Source organism: Phaenicophaeus curvirostris, chromosome 20, assembly GCF_032191515.1.
Source record: "Phaenicophaeus curvirostris isolate KB17595 chromosome 20, BPBGC_Pcur_1.0, whole genome shotgun sequence".
Taxonomy (NCBI): Eukaryota; Metazoa; Chordata; class Aves; order Cuculiformes; family Cuculidae; genus Phaenicophaeus; species Phaenicophaeus curvirostris.
In genome coordinates, this window is record NC_091411.1 from 9623894 (window position 1) to 9643505 (window position 19612).

General features: G+C 54.3%; 1 protein-coding gene across 2 annotated transcripts in view; it reads left to right on the forward strand.

Moving 5' to 3' along the window:
* RXRA (retinoid X receptor alpha) overlaps window positions 1–19612 on the forward strand; it is a 109251-nt gene that overhangs the window by 57442 nt on the left and 32197 nt on the right. For both annotated transcript variants that reach the window (XM_069873672.1, XM_069873671.1), the window contains exon 2: window positions 17395–17660. In XM_069873672.1, coding sequence (XP_069729773.1) covers window positions 17395–17660 — 266 coding nt within the window. The remainder of the gene's footprint in view (window positions 1–17394; window positions 17661–19612) is intronic.

Below are 19612 nucleotides of genomic sequence, written 5' to 3' on the forward strand. Positions count from 1 at the left end.
CGTCCCTTGCACGGGCACATGCGAGGTGGCACCGTCCCTTTCTCCTCTCCATCATATTTGACTCATCTGGCACCGTTGCTACCGCAGGCGGCTCTGCACGCTGGCACCTCTCTGGTATTCTTGGTGCAAAGCTCAGTTGATGCCAGCTCCTGCTGGGCACTCATTCAGCACCAGGCACCAATGAGGCAGCGCCGAGATGCTGGAGAACAGGGGTTGGAAAGGGTGCCCCGAGGAAGTCAAGCGTCTGATTAATCTTCAGGACATAGGGTAGCGTTGCCACAGCACCAAGGTAGCTTTGGAGACCACGTTTCCTTTTCCAAAGGAACTTGGGCATGTCTGGAAAGGAAACAGCTTTCTAATTAGATGGCTTGAAAATCTTTACCGTCGCTCGTTACAAATCCATTAATCAGGCCATATTGAAAGAACTGCGCTGCAAAAATGACATTATTATTATTATTATTTATTGTTTAGATACGAATGAGTTTAATCCCTTCCTAGCCTGGGCCATGTTCAGAAAGGGACTTGACATCCCAGTGCTGCTTCTTGGCCCCAATGTCACCTGGTTTCTGAGCAGCCATAATCCTGCCTGGGATTTTCAGCAGTGCTTTATGGGCGGCTTTAAAATGTATAAGGAAGGGGGAATGTAAATAAGGGGAGATGGGAGTGATGGGACTGAGAGCTGGCAGAGGTGTGATAGAGGGGTGGAAGAGCAAAGGCTGCCGGGACTGGGGCTGAGCTGTGCTGGGGGAGCTGGGAGCAATGGTTTAGGAAGCAATGGCTTAGGAATTGCACAGCATTTCTAAATGTTGGTGGCACATTTCCATAATTAATGTAAACTTCCTTAATCAGCCGTTCGAATGTCCTAGATCCTGGTTGACTTCTGGGAGCCTGGGCTGGGGGTCCTGCCCTCTCTTTTGGGCTGTGGTTTCTCTGTGAGATGATGCCTGGTGTCTGGAACTCCATCGAGCAGCCCTGCTGTCAGCATCCTGGCCCTGTCCCCACCTGAAGGGCAGGTGTGAAATGCAGATACCAATCCCTCGTGGTTCTTTCCTGCCTGGGGTAGTCTGGATCATGCTGGCAGGTTGTGGGAGTGCAGGAGGACCCATTCATGCTCTGTTTCGGTGGCACCAGAGATGCAGGCAATTGTTTCACTACCATGACTGTTGGCTTGCATGCAGACTTCAGGTGCTGCTCTCATCTTCAGAAACTTCCTCAGATGCATCAGCCGCTTTCTGTCACGGCAAGTAACCCTCCAGACCCTGAGGAGAGTGAGCTTCTGGAGAGCAGGTGCAAGGGGTTAATGGAGGCTGAGGGTGATGGATACTGGAGGAGAGCTCATCAGGGAGAATCGATAATCTGGGATGCTTATGCTGCTCGTTTTCAAGGGCTTGTCTTCCCTTCATCACCACTTTCAGCTGGAAATAGTGGTGCAGGTGTGAGCAAGCTTGTTTTTCCTCCCCCCTGCCTCAGCTGACCTTACGGTGTAGATAAGATCTTGCCGTGCTTCAGGCCAGCTCTTTGCAGTGCTGCAGGGTGATGCATCCAGAGCACAACCCTAAACAGAAATTCCAACTCCAAATGCCCCGAGAACTCAGCAAACTTAAAAAGCCCCGCAGCAAACCAACTCGAATCCCCCACGGCCTGCTTGGAAGGAATGAAGTGAGACTTGGATGTGAAGGTTTCCCAGCCCCTCTTGGCTGTCAGCTGAGATTGCCCTTTGCAGCAAAAAGGTGTGTGGTGTCTGGTTTGAATGAGGTGGACCTTGGGGGTGTGATCCCCCTGCTCCCACACAAAGTGACAGCAGGCTCGGTGTGCTACGGAACATCCACGCGGAGGGTGCTGGCGGAGTTGGGCTACCTCAGGGCAGAGTTGGGCTACCTCAGGGCAGAGTTGGGCTACCTCAGGGCAGAGCTGGGCTCCTGCTGCGACCACAGCTCCGTCACTGCTGGAGCTGCACCAGTGCAACGGTGCAAGGCAATCTTCCTGCCTGCCTTAGGTCCTTGCCAGCGCCGAGAGCTCTGCCCCATGTCCCCAAGCACGCAGTGGCACGCATCCTGCCCCCACGCTAGTGAGGCGGCTTCAAAGGAGGGTTAATCATTTGCCAGCCGAATGCTGCTGGGGTGTATCTGAATTCCTCACGGGCTGTTGTGTACTAGGTTGTCGTGCTCTCGCCCAGAGCTGCTGCACCAAATGTTTTGCAACAAAAACCCCAAACCACATGAAAGTAGTTGGGTTTCATATTTCATTATAACCCCAAATTCAGGTTTGCCAAGAGTTTCAGTAGTTTTGTGAGCCTTTCCCATGAACCTTCAGCAAAGGCTGTAGTGTAACCTGGTTTTCATGAAAACCCAGGTGTAACTCGGTCACTTTTGAGCAACTTTTGAGGTTTGTGCAAACACAAAATTCAAAGACTTTCAAGAGGAAGGAAGAGAAGAACACAAAAGCATGTTAGAGCTGGTGGCAGTGTTTGCATATCTAGATTAGATTGATTATTAGGACAAATTTCTTTACTGAAAGAGTGGTGAAGCCCTGGCAGAGGCTGCCCAGGGCAGTGGTGGAGTCTCCATCTCTGGAGGGGTTAAAAAACCCATGTAGACGTGGCACTTAGAGGCATGATTTAATAAGCATAGTGGTGTTGGGCTGATGGCTGGACTTGATCTTACAGGTCTTTTTCAACCTTAATGATTCTATGATTCAGTGATCTGGGGTCGTGCTGTAATTCCTTGGGGACCCAGGTGTCTTGTGTTGCCAGGCTGGTGCTGGTTGATGCTCTCAATGATGCTTTGAACCCATTTGGCAGCATCATCATCAAACCAGCACTTACGGCTGGATAAGTGTCGTTGCTCCCGGCACTGACCCGTGTTATTTGTGGCAGCATCTTTCGGCTGGGGCCACTTTGCTTTGGAGCAGCTCTTGGTGTTGCTTTAGGAATAACTCTGCCAAGGTCAGCAGTGTGCTAGAAAGCTCCCAAGCTAAAAAATGAAAGGTGGGTGCCGTGTAGGGTGGAGATGGGGCTCCTTCCAAACCGTGACTGATGCACACCCAGTCGTGCCTCTGGATTATGTGTATTCCTATGTCCACACGCGGACTGCTTTTTCGGCAGCGCCATCTTTCCTTTCTCCAGCAATTTCCTGAAATAACGTTAGGGAAATGTGAAAATCTTGAACTTTTGAACCTCCCTGGAGGATGGCATGCGGGGTAGGGGGGTGGTGGCGGCAGGAGGAGGGGACACCCGCCTTCTGCCTCCCGTTTATTTTGGCTACAGGGCCCGGCGATGGGGACGAGGAGTTTCGCCAGCTCCCCAGCTGGCTGAGGAGCCGGATTGGCGCTGCCCCTTATTAATTAATGGCTTTCTCATCAGTGGGTCGCAGAGGCGAGGAAGCCAGAGGAAGTTTTCTTTTGCTTGCAGATGCTGGGGAGAGGAGGAGCGCCTGGTCTGGGTGGAGAGGGCAGAGGGTGACACGTAGGGGTGATGGATGGGGCCTCGGATTTTTGGCCGGGCTCTGGATGTGGGCAGCGTGCGCCGGTGAGGAAGAGAGAGGGCGAGGGGGATACGCTGCGCCTGGAAAGTACTTTTCCCTCCGATGAACTTCAGAGGCGTATAAATCACTGCCAGGCTGCAGCTGTGAAGCATGTGATGCTGGCAAATTAATGGTCCTTCGCAAAACGCCGGCTATCGCGCTCCCCTCCTCGCGTCTTAAAGGCGCAGCCGGCGGCCAAGCCGACCCCAGGCGTGGGAATCAGGGGGCCCAGGCTAGGCTGGGGGAGCCTGATGTGCCTGATGAGCCCTGGGCAAGCTGGGGTTGGGTGTGCCTGCTGTGGGGAGCTGCTGCGAGGGGCTCCTGCGATGCTCTCGGTAGTGCAAAGCTCTCCGTGGTGCAACGCAGTCCGTGGTGTAACGCAGTCCATGGTGCAAAGCTCTGCATGGTTTAAAGCTCTCTGTGGTGCAAAGCTTTCCATCCTGCAAAGCTTTCCGTGTTTTAAAACTCAGTGTGGTGCAAAGCTTTCCATAACACAGGGCTCTGCACACCACAAAGTCCTCTGTGGTGCAATGTTCTCCATGGTGGGTTTCTGCTCTGCTGTCCACAGTCCCTGTACAAACAAGACCAAGATGCTCTTGAGGATGTTATTCTTTTTCCAAGGTGCTTTGGGCACGGGGAGGGTGCCTGGTGGGAGCTCCTGGGCTCTGCACAGTGGTGGCTCTGCTGCACTTTTGCCCACCTGGGCTTTTTTGCACAGCAGTGACCTGCGGAGGACAGAGACACATCCAGGGCATGACAAAACCTTGTGAGTTGATGTTGAATTAGAGTTCTGGTGGGCATCAGGGCTTGGTGTCTATGCTTGCAAGGCACAGCCATCCTGTGCAGACCTCACAGCCAAACTGCCGTGGGGCGAGAGGGCAATCAGAGGCTCCCTGGATCACACAGTCCTCTGCTCACCCATCACACCATCTTGCTCCTCTTCCTCACTCTCCCTCTTAAAAGCAGTGATGGAAGAGGAGGGAAATCTGGTGCTGCACCTTCTGCCCAGCACTGCGGGCACGCAGGAGGGGGAGAGAGCTGAGCCTCTAGCAGAACAGTTAAAAATTACTGAATATTTCCCTAATATAATTAGGTTTCCATGCAAGCAATTGCCTTAATTGCCAGAAGGACGTGGGGCAGTGGGGAGAGGAACCACCCTGGGCGCTCCCTGCACTGCTGTTCCAGCTGGTGTTTTGCAGTCCAGCACAGCCACGCTCCGCTAGGGCTGCACTGAGCACCTTTGCGCAGAGTGATGTCCCCAGCGAAACCTGAGTAAGGGTTTGGCCCAGCCTGAGCAAGAAGTAAATTGAAGTGTTTTGCAAGCAGAGCGGGGCCGGAGGCGAGCGCTGGCGGGGGGCTCTGTGGGTTCAATGTCAACCCTCTTGGATGGGTGTGCTGGGAGATGAGCTGGGAGGTTACCCAGACACACTGCAATTTTTCATCACTGTGTATTTTCTAACTGCTGTTGGAACAGGGAAAGTTAGGTGGGTAGGAAGGAAAGAAAAAACCCCAGAGGTCCATCTGTGATTTACATGGTAAAGGAGATAAGTGGGGATTTAAAGAGAAGGGAATATATAGTTGAGAGGAACATGTAATATGAGCACGGATCCAAACAGAGAGATCGTAATCACAAGTGTTAGGAAAAGCTGAGGTTTATTAATGAAATGTCTCATCTGTTTATCAGCTGAAGAGGAACAGCCTTTCCCTAGCAGCCGGAGGTGGAGGGGGCACGCGTGGGGATTGTGCTCGGTGTTCCTGCTGCTGTCGCAGAGATTGAGGCTGCCATCTCTCTCCCCAGGTGGATGATGTTCAGGTCCAAAAGCAAAGGCAGGAGTGGAGGAAAAAAGGAAGTACATGGGGTTTAAAGAGCTGGATGTTGTCATTTCTGTCACTGTAATCTACCATAGAAGTCAGGAGCTGGCAGAGCTCTGCGGCGGGGCTGATAACAGCCTGAGAAAGGGCTCACTGGGGGTCTTCCTCAAATCCCACTCCTTTCCTCTCTCCTGCACAGCTCTCTGCCTTCAGGTGTTATCACTTGTTGTCTCCTCTGGTGGTTTGCCTTAACTGCATAGTTTGGTGGCTCTGCTACCCAGGTGATGTGTGACGTCTCTCAGGGTAACAGCATGAGAGATACATGCCAGAGCATGGTGGAACCGCTCTAGTTCATCCTCTCCTTCCTCACTTTTGGCTCTACCCCAGTGTTGCCGTTGGAGCATCTTCATCCATTGGGGTTCCTCAGCCACAAGGACGATGCTGGTGGTGTTCGAGGGGTTAATCTGGGGCCGTATGCAGCTCCAGCAGGAAAAGGCTCTGGCTGTATATGAAACAAACATTTTTTAAGGGTCCTTCCCAGGCCCTGGTAGTTATCTGTGGGCTGACAAAATGCCTAGAATGCAGAGACCTGCTGGACATTGACCTGGCTGTGCTGAGCTCAATTAGCCAAGGCTATCTGATTGGACTTGGTGCAGCCTAATTAGCTTTGGACTCAGACCAGAAACTCAAACCCAAAGGGAGCTTGCAGGCAGATCATCCTTTGCTGCAGCCTGCCCTGGAGGGGAAAAGGCTTTCCCAAGCCTCTTCTCTGCCCCAGGAAGAGAAGCAACCTACTAACCCTGCCTGCTCATCCCTCCAGCCGTGCAGTTGCTGTTGAGGGGGCTTAGCCCTTCTCTCTCGCCCAGCGCGCGTTACTGAACCCGGGGAGGGTCACGTAAGACTGGAGGCAGCTTTTTTCTCTAGAAAAATGGTGCGTGCTGTCTAGTTTCCAGAGGGAACTTGCTTTTATTTAAGGTGACCTGGCTCTGGCAGCTGCCTTCCCTATCTTGTCAGGCACCTTCCTGTAGCACGTAGGCACCCAGTTCTCAGGCTTCTTCTCTTAGACCTCCCGCTGCGATGCAAAGTGGGTGGTTTCTCCGTTAGGCAACCAGCTCACTCCAGAGCATGCTCCACTTGTCAGTGAAGATGAGGAGAAGGAGCCGAAATGGGAAGGGATGGCTGTTTTGGGACTGCAGGATCCTTTGTCCATCTAGGTTTCCAGCTCTGTGTGCATAAAAGCACAAAAATGATGGTGGGAAGGGACCTCGAGGATCTGTTGATCAGCCTACTGCCAGGCACGGGCTGGGATGTGGCATTTCTCTAAGGAGACCTGGAAAATGGTGTTCTCATGGGCTACCCTTGCATAGCTCCTAGCCGAAAAACCCTTTGGATGCATGGCTCATCCCACATGGATGCTCATGGGATGTCTCTTGACCTTGTGTCCAAGCTAGGCTTGCTGGGTCTCATCTGAGAGATGGGAAGACCCATGGAGCCTTGCAGTTACCTGCTGTGGTGCAGCATCCCCTAAGGAGGGCTACCAGAATTGGTTTTCTGGCAAACCAATTAGCAGAGTTGCCTTTTACTTGTCCTGGTGCAGCCGGTGGCGGTGCAGCTTCAGGATGTTGGGTTGCCAGCTGCGTTCTGGTGGTGAGCACCAGCACCAGCCACGTTGGATCAATTAAAGCCCATTATGCCAAGTGAATGACTGTAATTATCTGGAATCTGGATTAATGCACGCGCACAGCACCGTAATATAATCTGTCTGGCTGGTGGTTTATAGGCTGTAGTTCCTGGAAGCCGGACACAGAAGGGGCTCTGCAATACACGGCCGTATCCTCCTCCTCTCACCTCCTGCTGCTGTCGGACCTCAAGGGTTGAGCTTGTCCCATCAGACAGATCCTGCACACGTATTGTAGGACCTTTTGAAATGATGTGGCTGTTGGCTGCTCTCAAAACTGATGGCAAATGGGAGCAGAAGAGCAACTGGGAAGTGAGGAGGTGCTGTCACTCCTGCCAGCGCCTCTGGTCTGTCCCCAATTAGCAAAACCAGGGTAGATGAAGCACTTTCCCCAGCATCCTGGGGCTCTGTACTTCTAAGCACCCAGTTTAGCCCACAGAGCTGAATGCTGGTGGCAGGGAGAGCTTTAGGCTGCTGCCACTCCTGGTCTGTAGGATTTGCCTCGTTCCAGATCTCCTGGAGGGAGAACACGGAGAGCTGCTGGGTCCCCTCCCCAGCTGCAGGCAGGGCAGCGTTGCTGCATGTCTGAAGGGTTAATGCTGTGGGTAGCAGTGGGGCTATTTATTACTGAATCCCCTGGGCTGTGAGCCCCACTGTGGGCTGTGACCCATGCACAGGTACGTTTTGCAAGGAGCAGAGCTTCTTCTCTGACAGGGTGGGTTGCCAGCTCCATTTCAGAGCTGGAGCCAGCAGCTTGGATTAACCTGAGCTCTCAGCCCCACTTCATTGCACTCTTTTGGCTGCGTCTTGCTTTGAAGAGGAGCATGTTAGGATTGAGGTAGGAGGTTCCCCCAGGAGGAAGAAGAGCCTGCTTGGCTCCAGGTCTGAGACCCACCTCCTCTCCATGTCCATCCTCCCAACCCAGAGCCTGGCACGGGGATGGGACCTGGGTGCTGGGAGGCAGCAGGTGGGATGGGCTGGGGTGGTGGGTGTGATCCAGGCTTACTGGTGGGCCCAGCACGTGCCATGTTTGTGGCTCATTGCCGTCAGGTCCTGGGGGAGCTTCGACGTGAGACAAAACTTCTCTTTCTGCTAGAGCGAGCCTAATGCTTTCAAGCTCCTCTTGCATTTTACTAGATCCTGCATGGTTTTTCATAGCTCAGAGCGTAGCACCCCCTCAAGGGCAATTAGATCACTTCCAATTTGCCCGTAAGCCCATAAAACTGCAATTGAGTGTAATTAAAAGGCCATAATGAGCTTCAGCAACCTGCAGGACCACTGTGCCTTTGCTCTCATCGTGCTCCTTTCAGAGAACAGGATGAAGTCAGGGAGGCTGCAAAGGTCAGTGTTTGCTGGGGAGGATGAGGAGCTCTGAGCAGAGGTTCTCACATCCTTGGCTGGAGCAGGCAGATGTGGGGAAGCAGCCGGGTGCCACTGCTGTCCTGTGCCAGTGCTGGTGATGCCCATCTGGGACAGCTGAAGGGACCCTCAGGGGCAGCCTTCTCTACGTCTTTGCAGAACAGGGGGAGCTTCCTCCCCTCTGCTGGCATCTTTTGCTGTTGCTTTGGGTTCACTGATGCTCTTGGAAGCTGGAAGGGTCCAGCAGGCACACGTCCCCTCTCGGCATGGCCTGTTTTGAGGAGGCTTGTTGGTGGGGACGATCACAGAGATGGAGGCTCAGCTCTGGTGCTTGGACGGTGAGGACTGGTTCCCCCAAACCTCCCTTTTGGGTGTGCATGGGAGCATCCCAGAAGATGGAGAGATGCAACCCCATGCAGGGTTTGCCTGGGGGAGCCTCATGTTGCTGTGTTTGGGGGAGAGAGGTGGGCTGGGAGCAGCTGCCCCGTCCCACTGGCATGAGCCAGGCAGCGCCGAACGTGCAGGGCTTGGAGGGGACAGAGAGTCCCCGCTTTGGGCTGCTTCTGGCTGCAACGGCACGAGCTCAAAAGAGCCGCCAGCCGCCCCGGCCCCGCTGCCAGCCCAGGAGCCCTGGCAGCAGCACTACACTGCACCTATTATTGCCTGTCCCTGCAGCGGGTTCCCAGCCAGTAAATTAGGGGCACTCGCTGAGCCGCTGACAGCAGAACAGAGCGCATTGTAAGAGCAAGGACAGCGCCGGCCCTTGAGGGATGAAATAGGAGCCTGTAATTTCTCAGGACTGTTGTGACATCTTTGCACAAGCGTGTGATTGAGTCACATTTGCTTTATCAGCACAATCCTTGTTTGCCTGGGTGCACCCTCCCCCTCCACCCGCCGCTGCCAGGCTCGGGGGGAGCCGAGCCGCGCTGCCCGCTCCCCTCGCCCTGGGATTGCGTTTGCCTTTCCCTCCTCTCCAAGGGGCTCCTCACACTTGCCATATGTCACCCTCTCCCCCTCGCTCACCCTTCCTGCTTTTGCCTTCTCCACTCGCCACCCCAGCGTGTGCCGAGGGGGGCTCAGGCGCAGCCCCGCGGGCTTGGGGGACGCGGGCTCACAAACCGTGGGTTGGGGTCCCACCTGGGTGGGGACACGCTTAGTGGTGGGGTCTGTGTGGGGCAGGAAGCCGGGAGAGCTGGAGGAAGAGGCGTTCACAAGCGTTTCCTCCGGTGACACAGCAGCTCGCGGGGAGAGCGGCTTCTGGAAAATTCCTCTTTGCGTCCTTCCTGCTCGGAGAGGGGAATAGCCCCCACGGGCTTCTGGCTCAGCCAGTGGCTCCAGGGCTGTGCTGTGCTTTACAGAGCTTCTGGGAAGGTGGGGTGTGTTTTTCTAAGCCCCCAAATGAGCCCCCAAGCTGGAGCTGAGCATGCTGGGTCAGCCTAGTTGTGGGGTCTGTGCCTATCTTGCACCCCCATGTCCGCAGTGGGGCTGCTTCACCGCTTCCGTGCTAGCTCTGAAGCATCAAGCATCACATTAGGAAAAAATTTTTCACAGAAAGGGTCATTGGGCCCTGGAACAGGCTGCCCAGGGAGGTGGTTGAGTCACCTTCCCTGGAGGTGTTTAAGGCACGGGTGGACGAGGTGCTGAGGGGCATGGTTTAGTGTTTGATAGGAACGGTTGGACTCGATGATCCGATGGGTCTCTTCCAACCTGGTTATTCTATGATTCTATGATCAAGAAGCAGCATCTCAATTTTTTAGTGTGTGTCCTGTGATGGGGGTTCACCAGACCTCTGGACATCCAGGGTCTAGTGGGCAACAGGGTGGGTTGGGGGCGAGTATGTCCCTGTGATGCTGTAAGCCAAGCTGCTGAAAAATGGGAACATTGCTGAGCCCATGGTCACCCTCGCAGGTTGCCCGGGGAGGGACCCCAAATGCCACCCAGCACTGGGTGCCACATTACCAGCTCAAGCCCATGGCTGTGACCACATGGTTGTCCTTCCCCTTGGTGCTGGGGTGCTCTGATGTTATCTGCAAAGCTGCATCCAGAGGATGGGGGAGGAAATACAGTAGGATAGAGAGGGAGAACAGGTGTTGGAGCTGCAGGGACAGAGGTGTCCTGGCTCTGCTCCATGGGATGCTCCCTGCTCCAAGGAGTGCTGCTGCGAGGTTTGAGGTGGGTACCACTTTGGAAAACCTCCATCTGCCTCATCCGTTGCCTGGCTCTGGGATGCTTTTACGCTAGTTCTCTCCCTTTTTTGAGGAGAGCAGAGGTTTTGCTGAGCGGTGGTGCTGGAGACTCGGCCTGGGGAAGGGGAGATTGGTGTGCAGAGTGCCGTGGAAAAGCTGCTCCTGGGCACTGTAATGTCATTCCACTGCTCACCAGCCCCTTTAAGATGAAGCCTGTCGATCGCCTGCAAGGAACAGGCCCAGCAGCATGTTCAGGGGTGCTTCCAAATTTCCTCCAGCCAGGCAAAAACCCTGGGAGGGAACCCCAACACTGGGCTCGAAGCCCCCAAACACACTTCTGCTTCTCACTGGGTTTGGTGGCAGCTGCACCAGGAGGTCTTGCTAGCGGGTTTCAGCTGAATTGGGTGCGAGGGGGGAGCTGAGGGTGAGAAACTGTGTGGCTTTGAGGTTTTAGTTTGGTCAAAGTGAAACCTGGCAGAAGGAGGAACCCACCTAGAGCAGAGAGCAGCTGAAACTGTTTCTCACTATCCCCGAGTGGCTCCAACCACCACGATGTTGCCCAGTACTTCTTGAGTGAAAGTGCTGAGCGTGACTGAAGGAACTGAACCTCAGAGCAGGTTCTTGATGAGAAACTGCATGTGGTGATTTTTAAATGCCTTCAAAAAGGCACGTTTCCATGTGGTGTCCCCTGTGCAGAATTTGGGGGGGTCTGGGAAGGGTGTTCTCAGGTTTGTCTTTGTACTCAATCCAGAAAGGTAAAAGGAAAAACCAATTCAAGTTACGTTTTGGTGCTATCAGCTGCTCAGCATTGAGGTGTTTGATTGCACCATGGTCCAGTGCTCCTGCGCTCTTTTTCCAAGAGCTGTGGCAGTAAAGCTCAGAGGGATGTATGGAGAATATACAGCTGCACCTTCTGACATCTCGGGGTATCCCTTCCCTCTGCCATGCACCTGGTGGTTTAAGGAACTCGTTTGCCTCTCCTTGCTGGGCAGAGTGCTATAAATGTGGTTTAATGTGCTTGGGCCACAAGATGATGCTTGTTTCTTGGATCCGTGGGTAGTTTTGTGGGTTACAGCCACGCTGCTCCATGGAGCTCGTGCTGGGCACTGCCAGGTCTGTGACAGCAGCCAGTGTTGGAAGGGGAAGAGGCAGTTCTTGCGCCATCCTCAGCTCCGTTCTCAGCTGTGCTGGTGTAAATTGAGAGCAAACTTACTCAAGATTGTAGGCCAGGGGCTGTTTAAATTCATCGGCTGTAAACATACTCTCTGTTCATCGGGTTTTTGATCAGGGACAAAAGTGAGGATATGACCTCTTGTGGTCACTGTATTCCCATGGCAATTTTCACATGAAAACTGTGGTCAAACCTTCATGTCCTGCCCAGGTTTGCTGCCTGCTTGTTGCTCTCAGCATCCCACCTTGTAGGTAGGTGCAGGCTGTTTGCCACCTGGGCACTGGTTTGCTGTGCTGAGGAAGATGCAAGGGGGGGAGGTGGAAACCTCCATCATTTGAGGTTCCTCGGTTTGAAAGCACACAAGGTGATTCCTGTACTACTTTTGAGGAATGAGAGCGCATGGACAGTGATTCTTGCTACCAAGTTTATTTGGGGAAGCTCACCACCCGCAGAGGCACTGGGAGAAGGAACAGTGCTCTCGGTGCTTGCCGCGCTGTGTTTACATGCAGATTCACGTGCATTTGGGTGTCAAGAGTTCTGAACCTGGCCAACACCAGAATGACGTTGGGAGCAGCGGAGGAGGACGTTTCCGAAAGCCTGATCTCAGCTGCTGGTCCCGATCCCCTCCCAACGCGGCCCCACAGGGCTGCAAAGCCCTGACACAGAGGGCTGACTTAAGGAAGGGAGTGGCAACTCAAATTTAGAATTTCCTGCTGTTTAATACCCAGAATTGGTCTGCTGTCTGATTAAGGAGGAAGAGGCGCTGAGAAAAAGGAAAAAAAAAAAAAAAGAAAAAAGCGGAAGCGGGGGCGTGCAGGCGCCTTTCCAAATCTCAGCTGGCGTCAGGGCTGGGGTGCTCGCACCGTGACGGCTCCCCAGAGCCCTGGGGTGCCCGCAGATCCCTCTTGTCCTGCTTGGACAGGCTGTTTGCTTGTGCCTGTGGGCTGCAAGCCTCCTCGGTTGCAGAAAAGCACAGCTATGGGAATCTGTTTGTGCCTTGAGATGTGTTTTTTTCAACTTCCCCTCTTTCAGAAGCAGACGGCCAAGCCTCCGAGCTGCTGAGCAAACTCCCTGGATACGCGAGAAAAGGTTTTCCAGCAGAGCTAGGTCACTGTAGTTTTACTGGCAAAGCCTCTTAAGCATAAATGAAGATTATAGCGGCACAAGCTTATGCTGGTACAGTTTATTCTGGTACAATCGAGCTATCCTGGGAAAAAGCACCTCTGTGCTGCTGTAATTGTTTCTGCTCTGAGACATTTTGCGGTCTAGAACTGTTAAAATCACAGTCCTCCTTGATATTGCTGTGTCAGCAAGAGCTGTTGTTAGCTGTCGGGCCGGAGCAGCAGCAGCGCTTGAGGAGTCCCGTGCGCTGGATGATAAAATGCAACAGGAAAGTTGATCGGATGCTTTCAGCAACCGCAGCTCCTTGGGGGTCTGAGCTGCCTGTCTGGGCCTCATCCAGACGTGGATGTTTGCTGGTCCAGACTGGAGGTTTCTAACGTTGGCCCCAAGAATGTGAAGGGGGTGGAAAACAGCAGTGAAGGTGCTCAAGGACATTTGGTCTGCAGTGGTCTGAGCGTTGGATGCAGAGAATGGTGACAAATAATTGATGAAGATGTTTTCTTCTCTTATTGAAAATTAATAGTAGTAAAAGAGTGCTGTCTGTCACAGTGGAAGGAGGGGGAGAAAAAAAACCACAAGGAAGGTTGATTCAGCAGTTGAGATGCTAGCCAGGGTCTTACATTAGCCAAGATCTATTCCCAGCTTTGGCTCCGATTTCCCGTGTGACCTTGATGAAGGTCGCAGAAGCCTGTGCCCCACGTGTGCCGCCTGTGCCTGCTGCCTCGTTGGGGATATTGCTCTCCCCATACCTTGGTTTCCCCACCTGTGAAGCGAGGATAGTGGCATCTAAAAGAGATCTTGCAGAGACGGGTACCCACTGAGGGAAAGGGCAGCGATGAGCACCGTGCCAGAAAAACAAGACTCGGGCTCCTTATCTTGAGAGCAGATCAAAACCCGCTGGCTCCGGTCTCGTGATGGTTGAAGCTGAAACACGTTCCTCCTTCACGGAGGAGAGCTGAGAGCGTGCACATGGCTCTGCATAGGCGCAGAACTCAATCGCTCGAGGTGGATCATGTGGCTCTGCCCTAAATATCATATTCTTTGGGAAAAATTCCCATCCAAATTTTGCAGCCCACAGGTTTGCAGTTTAGAGAAAGAAAAAGAGCTTCATTAGCAAATTCTTCAGCTGCTGAAGAGCTCTCATTTCCGATCTCTCAACTGCCATGGGGCATCTTATAAGATATATAGAGGTCGTTGTGTTTAAACAACAGGACACACAGAGAAAATAGTTGCGATTTATGGGTGCGGCAAGAGGGGAAATGCCTTGAGAACTACTTTTTATAATTTTTTTTTATTTAGAAACAGGCAGAGAGTTTATTTTGGTCAAGAGATGGTCACACTCAACAGCTTGAAATGGCAAAACTACGCAAGAAGAATGAATAGTCATAGTCTCACACTGCTTGAACTGAAAATGCATTTGGGGAAGTACCACTCCCATTTGCTGCAGTCCAAGTGGTATCCATCAGTCTGAGGATCGTTTCCTTAAACGTTTTTCTGTTAAGGATATTTCCTCAATCTAGACTTTTTTCCTTTGTAAATTGATTTTTTTCCTTGTGCTACTTCAGCATTTAAAAGCGTATAGGATGCTTGTAAGTGAGGAGGGCAGGCTCCTCATGTCCAGCTCCGTATCCCCATCTCTTCCACTCAGGTCCTTATTTTCTCCAAAAGCATCTTCCACCTGGAAGCGTTCCCCCTCAGGCTGGGGGCTGGCAGCATCTGTGCTGCGGTGCTTCAAGTGGACTCTTGTTTTTGCTAAGGAAAGGGAAAAACAAGCCTTTTTGCATATTTACTGGGTGGTTGGAGGTAAACATCTCCCATTGCTGTCACTGTTACAGTGGGATTTTGGGCTGTGGAGGAGGAAACGTTTGGAGGAGGGGTGGAAACATCCCAGTGTCCAAGGGGTTGCTTTGAACCGGGCTTTGAGTCATGATGCTCTGAAGGAGTTCAAGTCTGGTTCAGCTTTGAGAGCATTTGGCCAAGGGTTTTGGGTGAAAACACACCTAGATGTGTCCATGCCTGCACACACTTTTCCCTGACAGGCCTGTTGAACGCAAGGTTTGTCTTCCACTCGCCTCCTTTCCTTTTTGTTGTTGTTGCCTGAATTGTTTTCTCCAGACCATCCCTACCACACATGCCCAGTTCCTCACTGGCTGCTGGGGATCGCAAAGCATCTAAACAGGATGGGTGAGGGGGACGGGCTCAGAGGCGTGGGATGCTTGGGGATGGGGAGGTCCCGTCGTACCCATGGCGTGGGTATTTTGGGAGAACTGCTGGCCCTGCACGTGCTTTGCTTTCTGATGTGCTTGAGTAGGCACGGGCCGGTCGCCAATAACCTGCCTGTGACCTCTCCTGCCTTAAATATTCAGGATCTTTTGAAAGGAACAACTGTGCTTCCCTTTGCCGGCAGGTCAAGTGCCTGTTTCCCCTGGCCAGGGGATCTGGCGCATCCTTGGAAGGTCTCCATTCATCACCTTGGCTAATGGTTTTTTCTGGGTTCCTTCAGAGATGGGCAGGCTGGCACCCCGTACCCAGACACACGGCGGCTGCGGGATGAGCTCCTGCCTTTCCCCTGGACCCAGGATGGTGTCGGGGGCACAGCTGCGCATGGCAGCACCCAACTCTGCTCCTTCTCCCAGCCATTTAAAAACATGAAAAAGCAGCAAGCTGGGAAGCGCGGTCCTGCTGTGCTAAAGCCCAAGAGCAGACCCCGAAGCCCCAAGGAATTTCCTGGGGTTCCTGTTGTGCTGCCCGCACGTCACTCAGCCACGGGTGACGTGATGGCTGGCGGTTGTTTTATATCAACATCCTGCGGGATGCAATGCGAGGCCAGGCCCCCAGGGACAGGGATGCTCGACTCCTCCGTGGCCGCAGAGACGCCTGCCAGGGCTGGCAGTGCCGGCACGTGGGCTTGTTTGGACATGGGTGGTGGCACCTGGCTGAGGCAGAGGATCTGGGCTTGTGTCCCCTCTGCCTGGCACAGGCGGGACTGGGCACCCATGCAGAGGGAGCTGGCAGCGTCCCAGCTGTGGACTCTAAGCCCCTATTTTTACATCGAAGCCCCCTCCTCACCTCCAGCCCCAGGGATCCCACTTCTGGCTCTTGTCTGGGAGTTTAAGGGATTATCTGTGCAGGGAGCGAGCCTCTCCCATGGTGTGTGTGGTCCAGTTAGGCCCACAGCAGGAAAGGTGTTGGTGGCGTGCTGGGGCACTGGGTGCAGCGATGGTACTCTGGATGCAGCGATGGGATGCGGGGTGCAGCGATGGTATGTTGAGTGCAGCAATGGGACTCTGGGGGTAGTTGAAGGATGCTGGCCATGCAACTTTGTGAGATGAACATAGCTGCCTTGCTGGGTCTTCTCTTCCTTGTGCTGGGGTTTCCCCACCAGGACTGGTGATCTTTGGGGAAGATTGCTCGCTATGGGTTCAGTAAGTGTGTTTCCCGCTGTATAATGTTCATATGCTAATTGCTTCAGAATCCTGGGGAGGCAGCTGACTCCACACGTGTGACTGAAGTGATGTTTCCCAGAATTTAGTTAACTTTGGGGGCAAAATTAGTGGCTTCCAGGCCCACCCCTCTGTAAACAGTCCCTGGCCAAGCCAGCATGCTGATGCCTCCCCCTCTCTGAGTCCGTGTTTGCTGGTGTGAACCAGAGGGTCTTGGTGAGTGTTGGGGTGAGCAGTGGTGATGCTGTAGGACCCCTGCCCGCGCTCCCCATCTGCTCCCATCGCCTTCCGGCAGCTCCTTCTTGCAGCTTGCCTGGGGGGCCATGAGCCAACCCCTTCCTTGCTTGGGATTGTTTTGCAAGCAGCGTGACAGGATGAGGAGGAAATGTGCCAGGAATGGCTCCATGTCTCCTCTTGGGAGAATCGGAGTCTATTTTTAACACCCCCTTCCCGGCGCCCCCACCTCCTCCTGCTCCCCCGGGACAGCGGAGCCGATGGGGCGCAGGCAGCCCGTCTGCTTGCAGAAAGCTGCTCCCTGCTCCCCGCTCAGCAGGCAGGCGTGTTCCCTCCTTGCTGACACACGCAGGCTTCCTCAGTCACACGCTCGTGCCCTGGGTGGCCGCACAAATCACACAGGCAATGCACAACCACACCGTCGAACTGCCCTCCCTGCCACTGCAGCCTCCAGCTCCTCTGCACTGCCCACACATGGCCTGGCCCTGCGATGCTGGATAAATACGAATTATCCTGTAGCACAGAGGGCACCTCTCTGCTCCCGTAGTGGGGCTTCTACCCCTGCACCAGCCGGAGCAGCGATGCTGATTCTGTGGCTGAGTTTAGAGCTGGGGTACGGCAGGTGAGCGAGATGGAGGAGGGCAGGTGCAACTGGCTCTTGAAGGGGAGATGCTCTCCGTGCCGGTCTTTATGCCCCTGTAGGTGCTCCAGCAGAAGGTGTTTTTGAAAGATAGAGGATGGGAATTGTGGGAGCAGGTTGAAAAGCAGCCTGCCAGCGCGGTGAGGAACAGAGGGCTGCTGCGGCAATGTGTCAGAGCCTGTCCTAGACTGGAGCCTCAACTTTATTTCTCTCTTTCCTCTCTTACAGATTTCTCCAGCCAAGTTAATTCCACGTCCCTGAACTCTCCCACGAGCCGGGGGCCCATGGCCACCCCATCGCTCCACCCGTCCATCGGGCCGGGCATCAGCTCCTCGCTGGGCTCCCCAGGCCAGCTCCACTCGCCCATCAGCACCCTGAGCTCGCCCATCAATGGCATGGGACCTCCGTTCTCCGTCATCAGCTCGCCCATGGGCCCGCACTCGATGTCCGTCCCCTCCACCCCCAGCCTGGGATTTGGCACCAGCAGCCCACAGGTGAGGGGAAGGTGATGGGGACGTCACTGCTGACTGTTTAGAAGGGGAGAAGCCACCTCTGTGGCTTTCCCAATCCAGACCTGGCTCTGGTCTCCCTGCTGCAAGCACTGGCTCCCAGGAGGCTGTGCTGGCCAGGCAATTGCAGGGAGGTAAGTTCACATGGGTGCTGAGGGGTGGCAAAAAGGAGAAGGCCAAGGGGAAAAAGTTGGAGGCACCCTGCTCCTCCAGCCAGAGCAGTGTAGCTACAGATGTCTTTGGGGCTGGGTGGGCGATGAGAGAGCAGCACAGCTGGAGTTTGGCCATCCATCATCTCTCACTGCTTGTCCCCTCCAGTCCAGTCCTGTCCGTCCCCTGGCTGGGGGTGAAAGAGGAGCAGTGACTACCCTGGTGTAGCTCAGGCAGGACCTGGAGCCTCCCTAGGACTATCCACACCCTGTTCTTCTCACCCAAGCAGTGTCCCCTCCCCAGCAACTACCCCATATCCTCCCGAGCTCACAGCCCCCACGGCACGCGCAGAGGCCTCCCCTGCCTGCTGCCCTTTGCTGGCAGGGCTGCTTTCTCCTCGCAGGGGAAGGACTGGCCTTCGCTGGCTGAAGATTATGTAAAAAACCTCCAACTCCGGCGAGATAAGCTCTTTTTAAAAATAGCAGGCTCGGGGCGCGCTGGCCAGCCCCTGCCACCTGTTGCTGGCTGCTCGCACGGTATATGTTTAGTAAAAGGGCAGATTAAGGAATTGGCCACCACCTGCCACTCAGTGCGGGTTTATTTATTCCAAGCCTTCTCTGGGACTCAAGCACCTGCCGGCACCTTTATTTTTAAATATTGGTTTGATTTATTTCCAGAGATAACAGGTCTTTCTACCCGGGGCTGGGCTGAGCTCCGTCCCCAGGGACTCCCAGTCGGCTTCCCCAGGACCCATCATCCCTGTGATGGATGGGGAGGCGGCAGCTTTATTTGCCTTTTGATAGGTGTCTCCCATGCAAGGATCCAACCCGTGGACCCCAAGATGTGGGGGGGACCTGCACCCCGCAGCCCGGTACGGCTGGGTCTGGCTAGATCGTGCTCCTCTCTGTGGGAGATGAGTGGGGTACACGTGGCACCTCCCGTCCCGTGGCCGAGGGAAGGGGAACTGAAACAATGCCTGGGAAGAGCCGTCCAGAGTAAAATTAGCAGTGAGAGCAGCGAAATGGTGAGGAAGGAGTGGGAAGGGGGGATGTGAAGCAATGCAGGGGTGAGACACAAACAGGAGGAAATGGGGAAGGGGCAATGCACCCCCAGCTTCAATTATAAGGTGCGTTTTGCTTTAGGGACCGATGAGCCCGGGGAACTGAAATAAAACACAGCCACAGGGCAGAGAAGGGAATTGAGAGTATGGTCAGATGGTGCTGGGGAATGAGCTAGCAGCACAGTGGCTCCAGCCCTCTCTATCCTTTGCTCAGGGACTTGTCTTAAGTGGTTTTCCTCGAGGTGACAGTTAGGAGGTCTTCAGCCTAATGGCTTCTGCCATCTGTTCCCTGTCTGGGCACATTAGGACCCTGTTCTTATCCTGGCAATGGGTGGATGCACCTACCTGGGCCTGTGGAGGAGCATGGGAGGAGGAGGATGCAGGCAGGCAGTGGGGGTGATGCTCAGAGGGGAGCACAGACCCCCGCACTGCTGCACCGGTCGGCAAAGCGCCAGGGCTAATGAGGCGTGCGGTCCCCGTCGCCAGACAGGGATGGCACTGATGGAAGGTGGTTTGAATCAGATGGCAGATGCCACTTGCCATCAGGCCATGCCTCGTCGCCTCTGGAAAGCCAGCAGAGCAGAAGGGCATGAGGTGCAGGAGGTGCGGTGGGTCCTGCAGGGTGGGTCCCATCCATCCCAGTTCCTGCTGGCATCAGGGTGGGAAGGAATCAGCAGGAGCTTGAAAGCTGGGATGCTTTCCCTCTCCTGTTTAGTCTGGTGGAGGC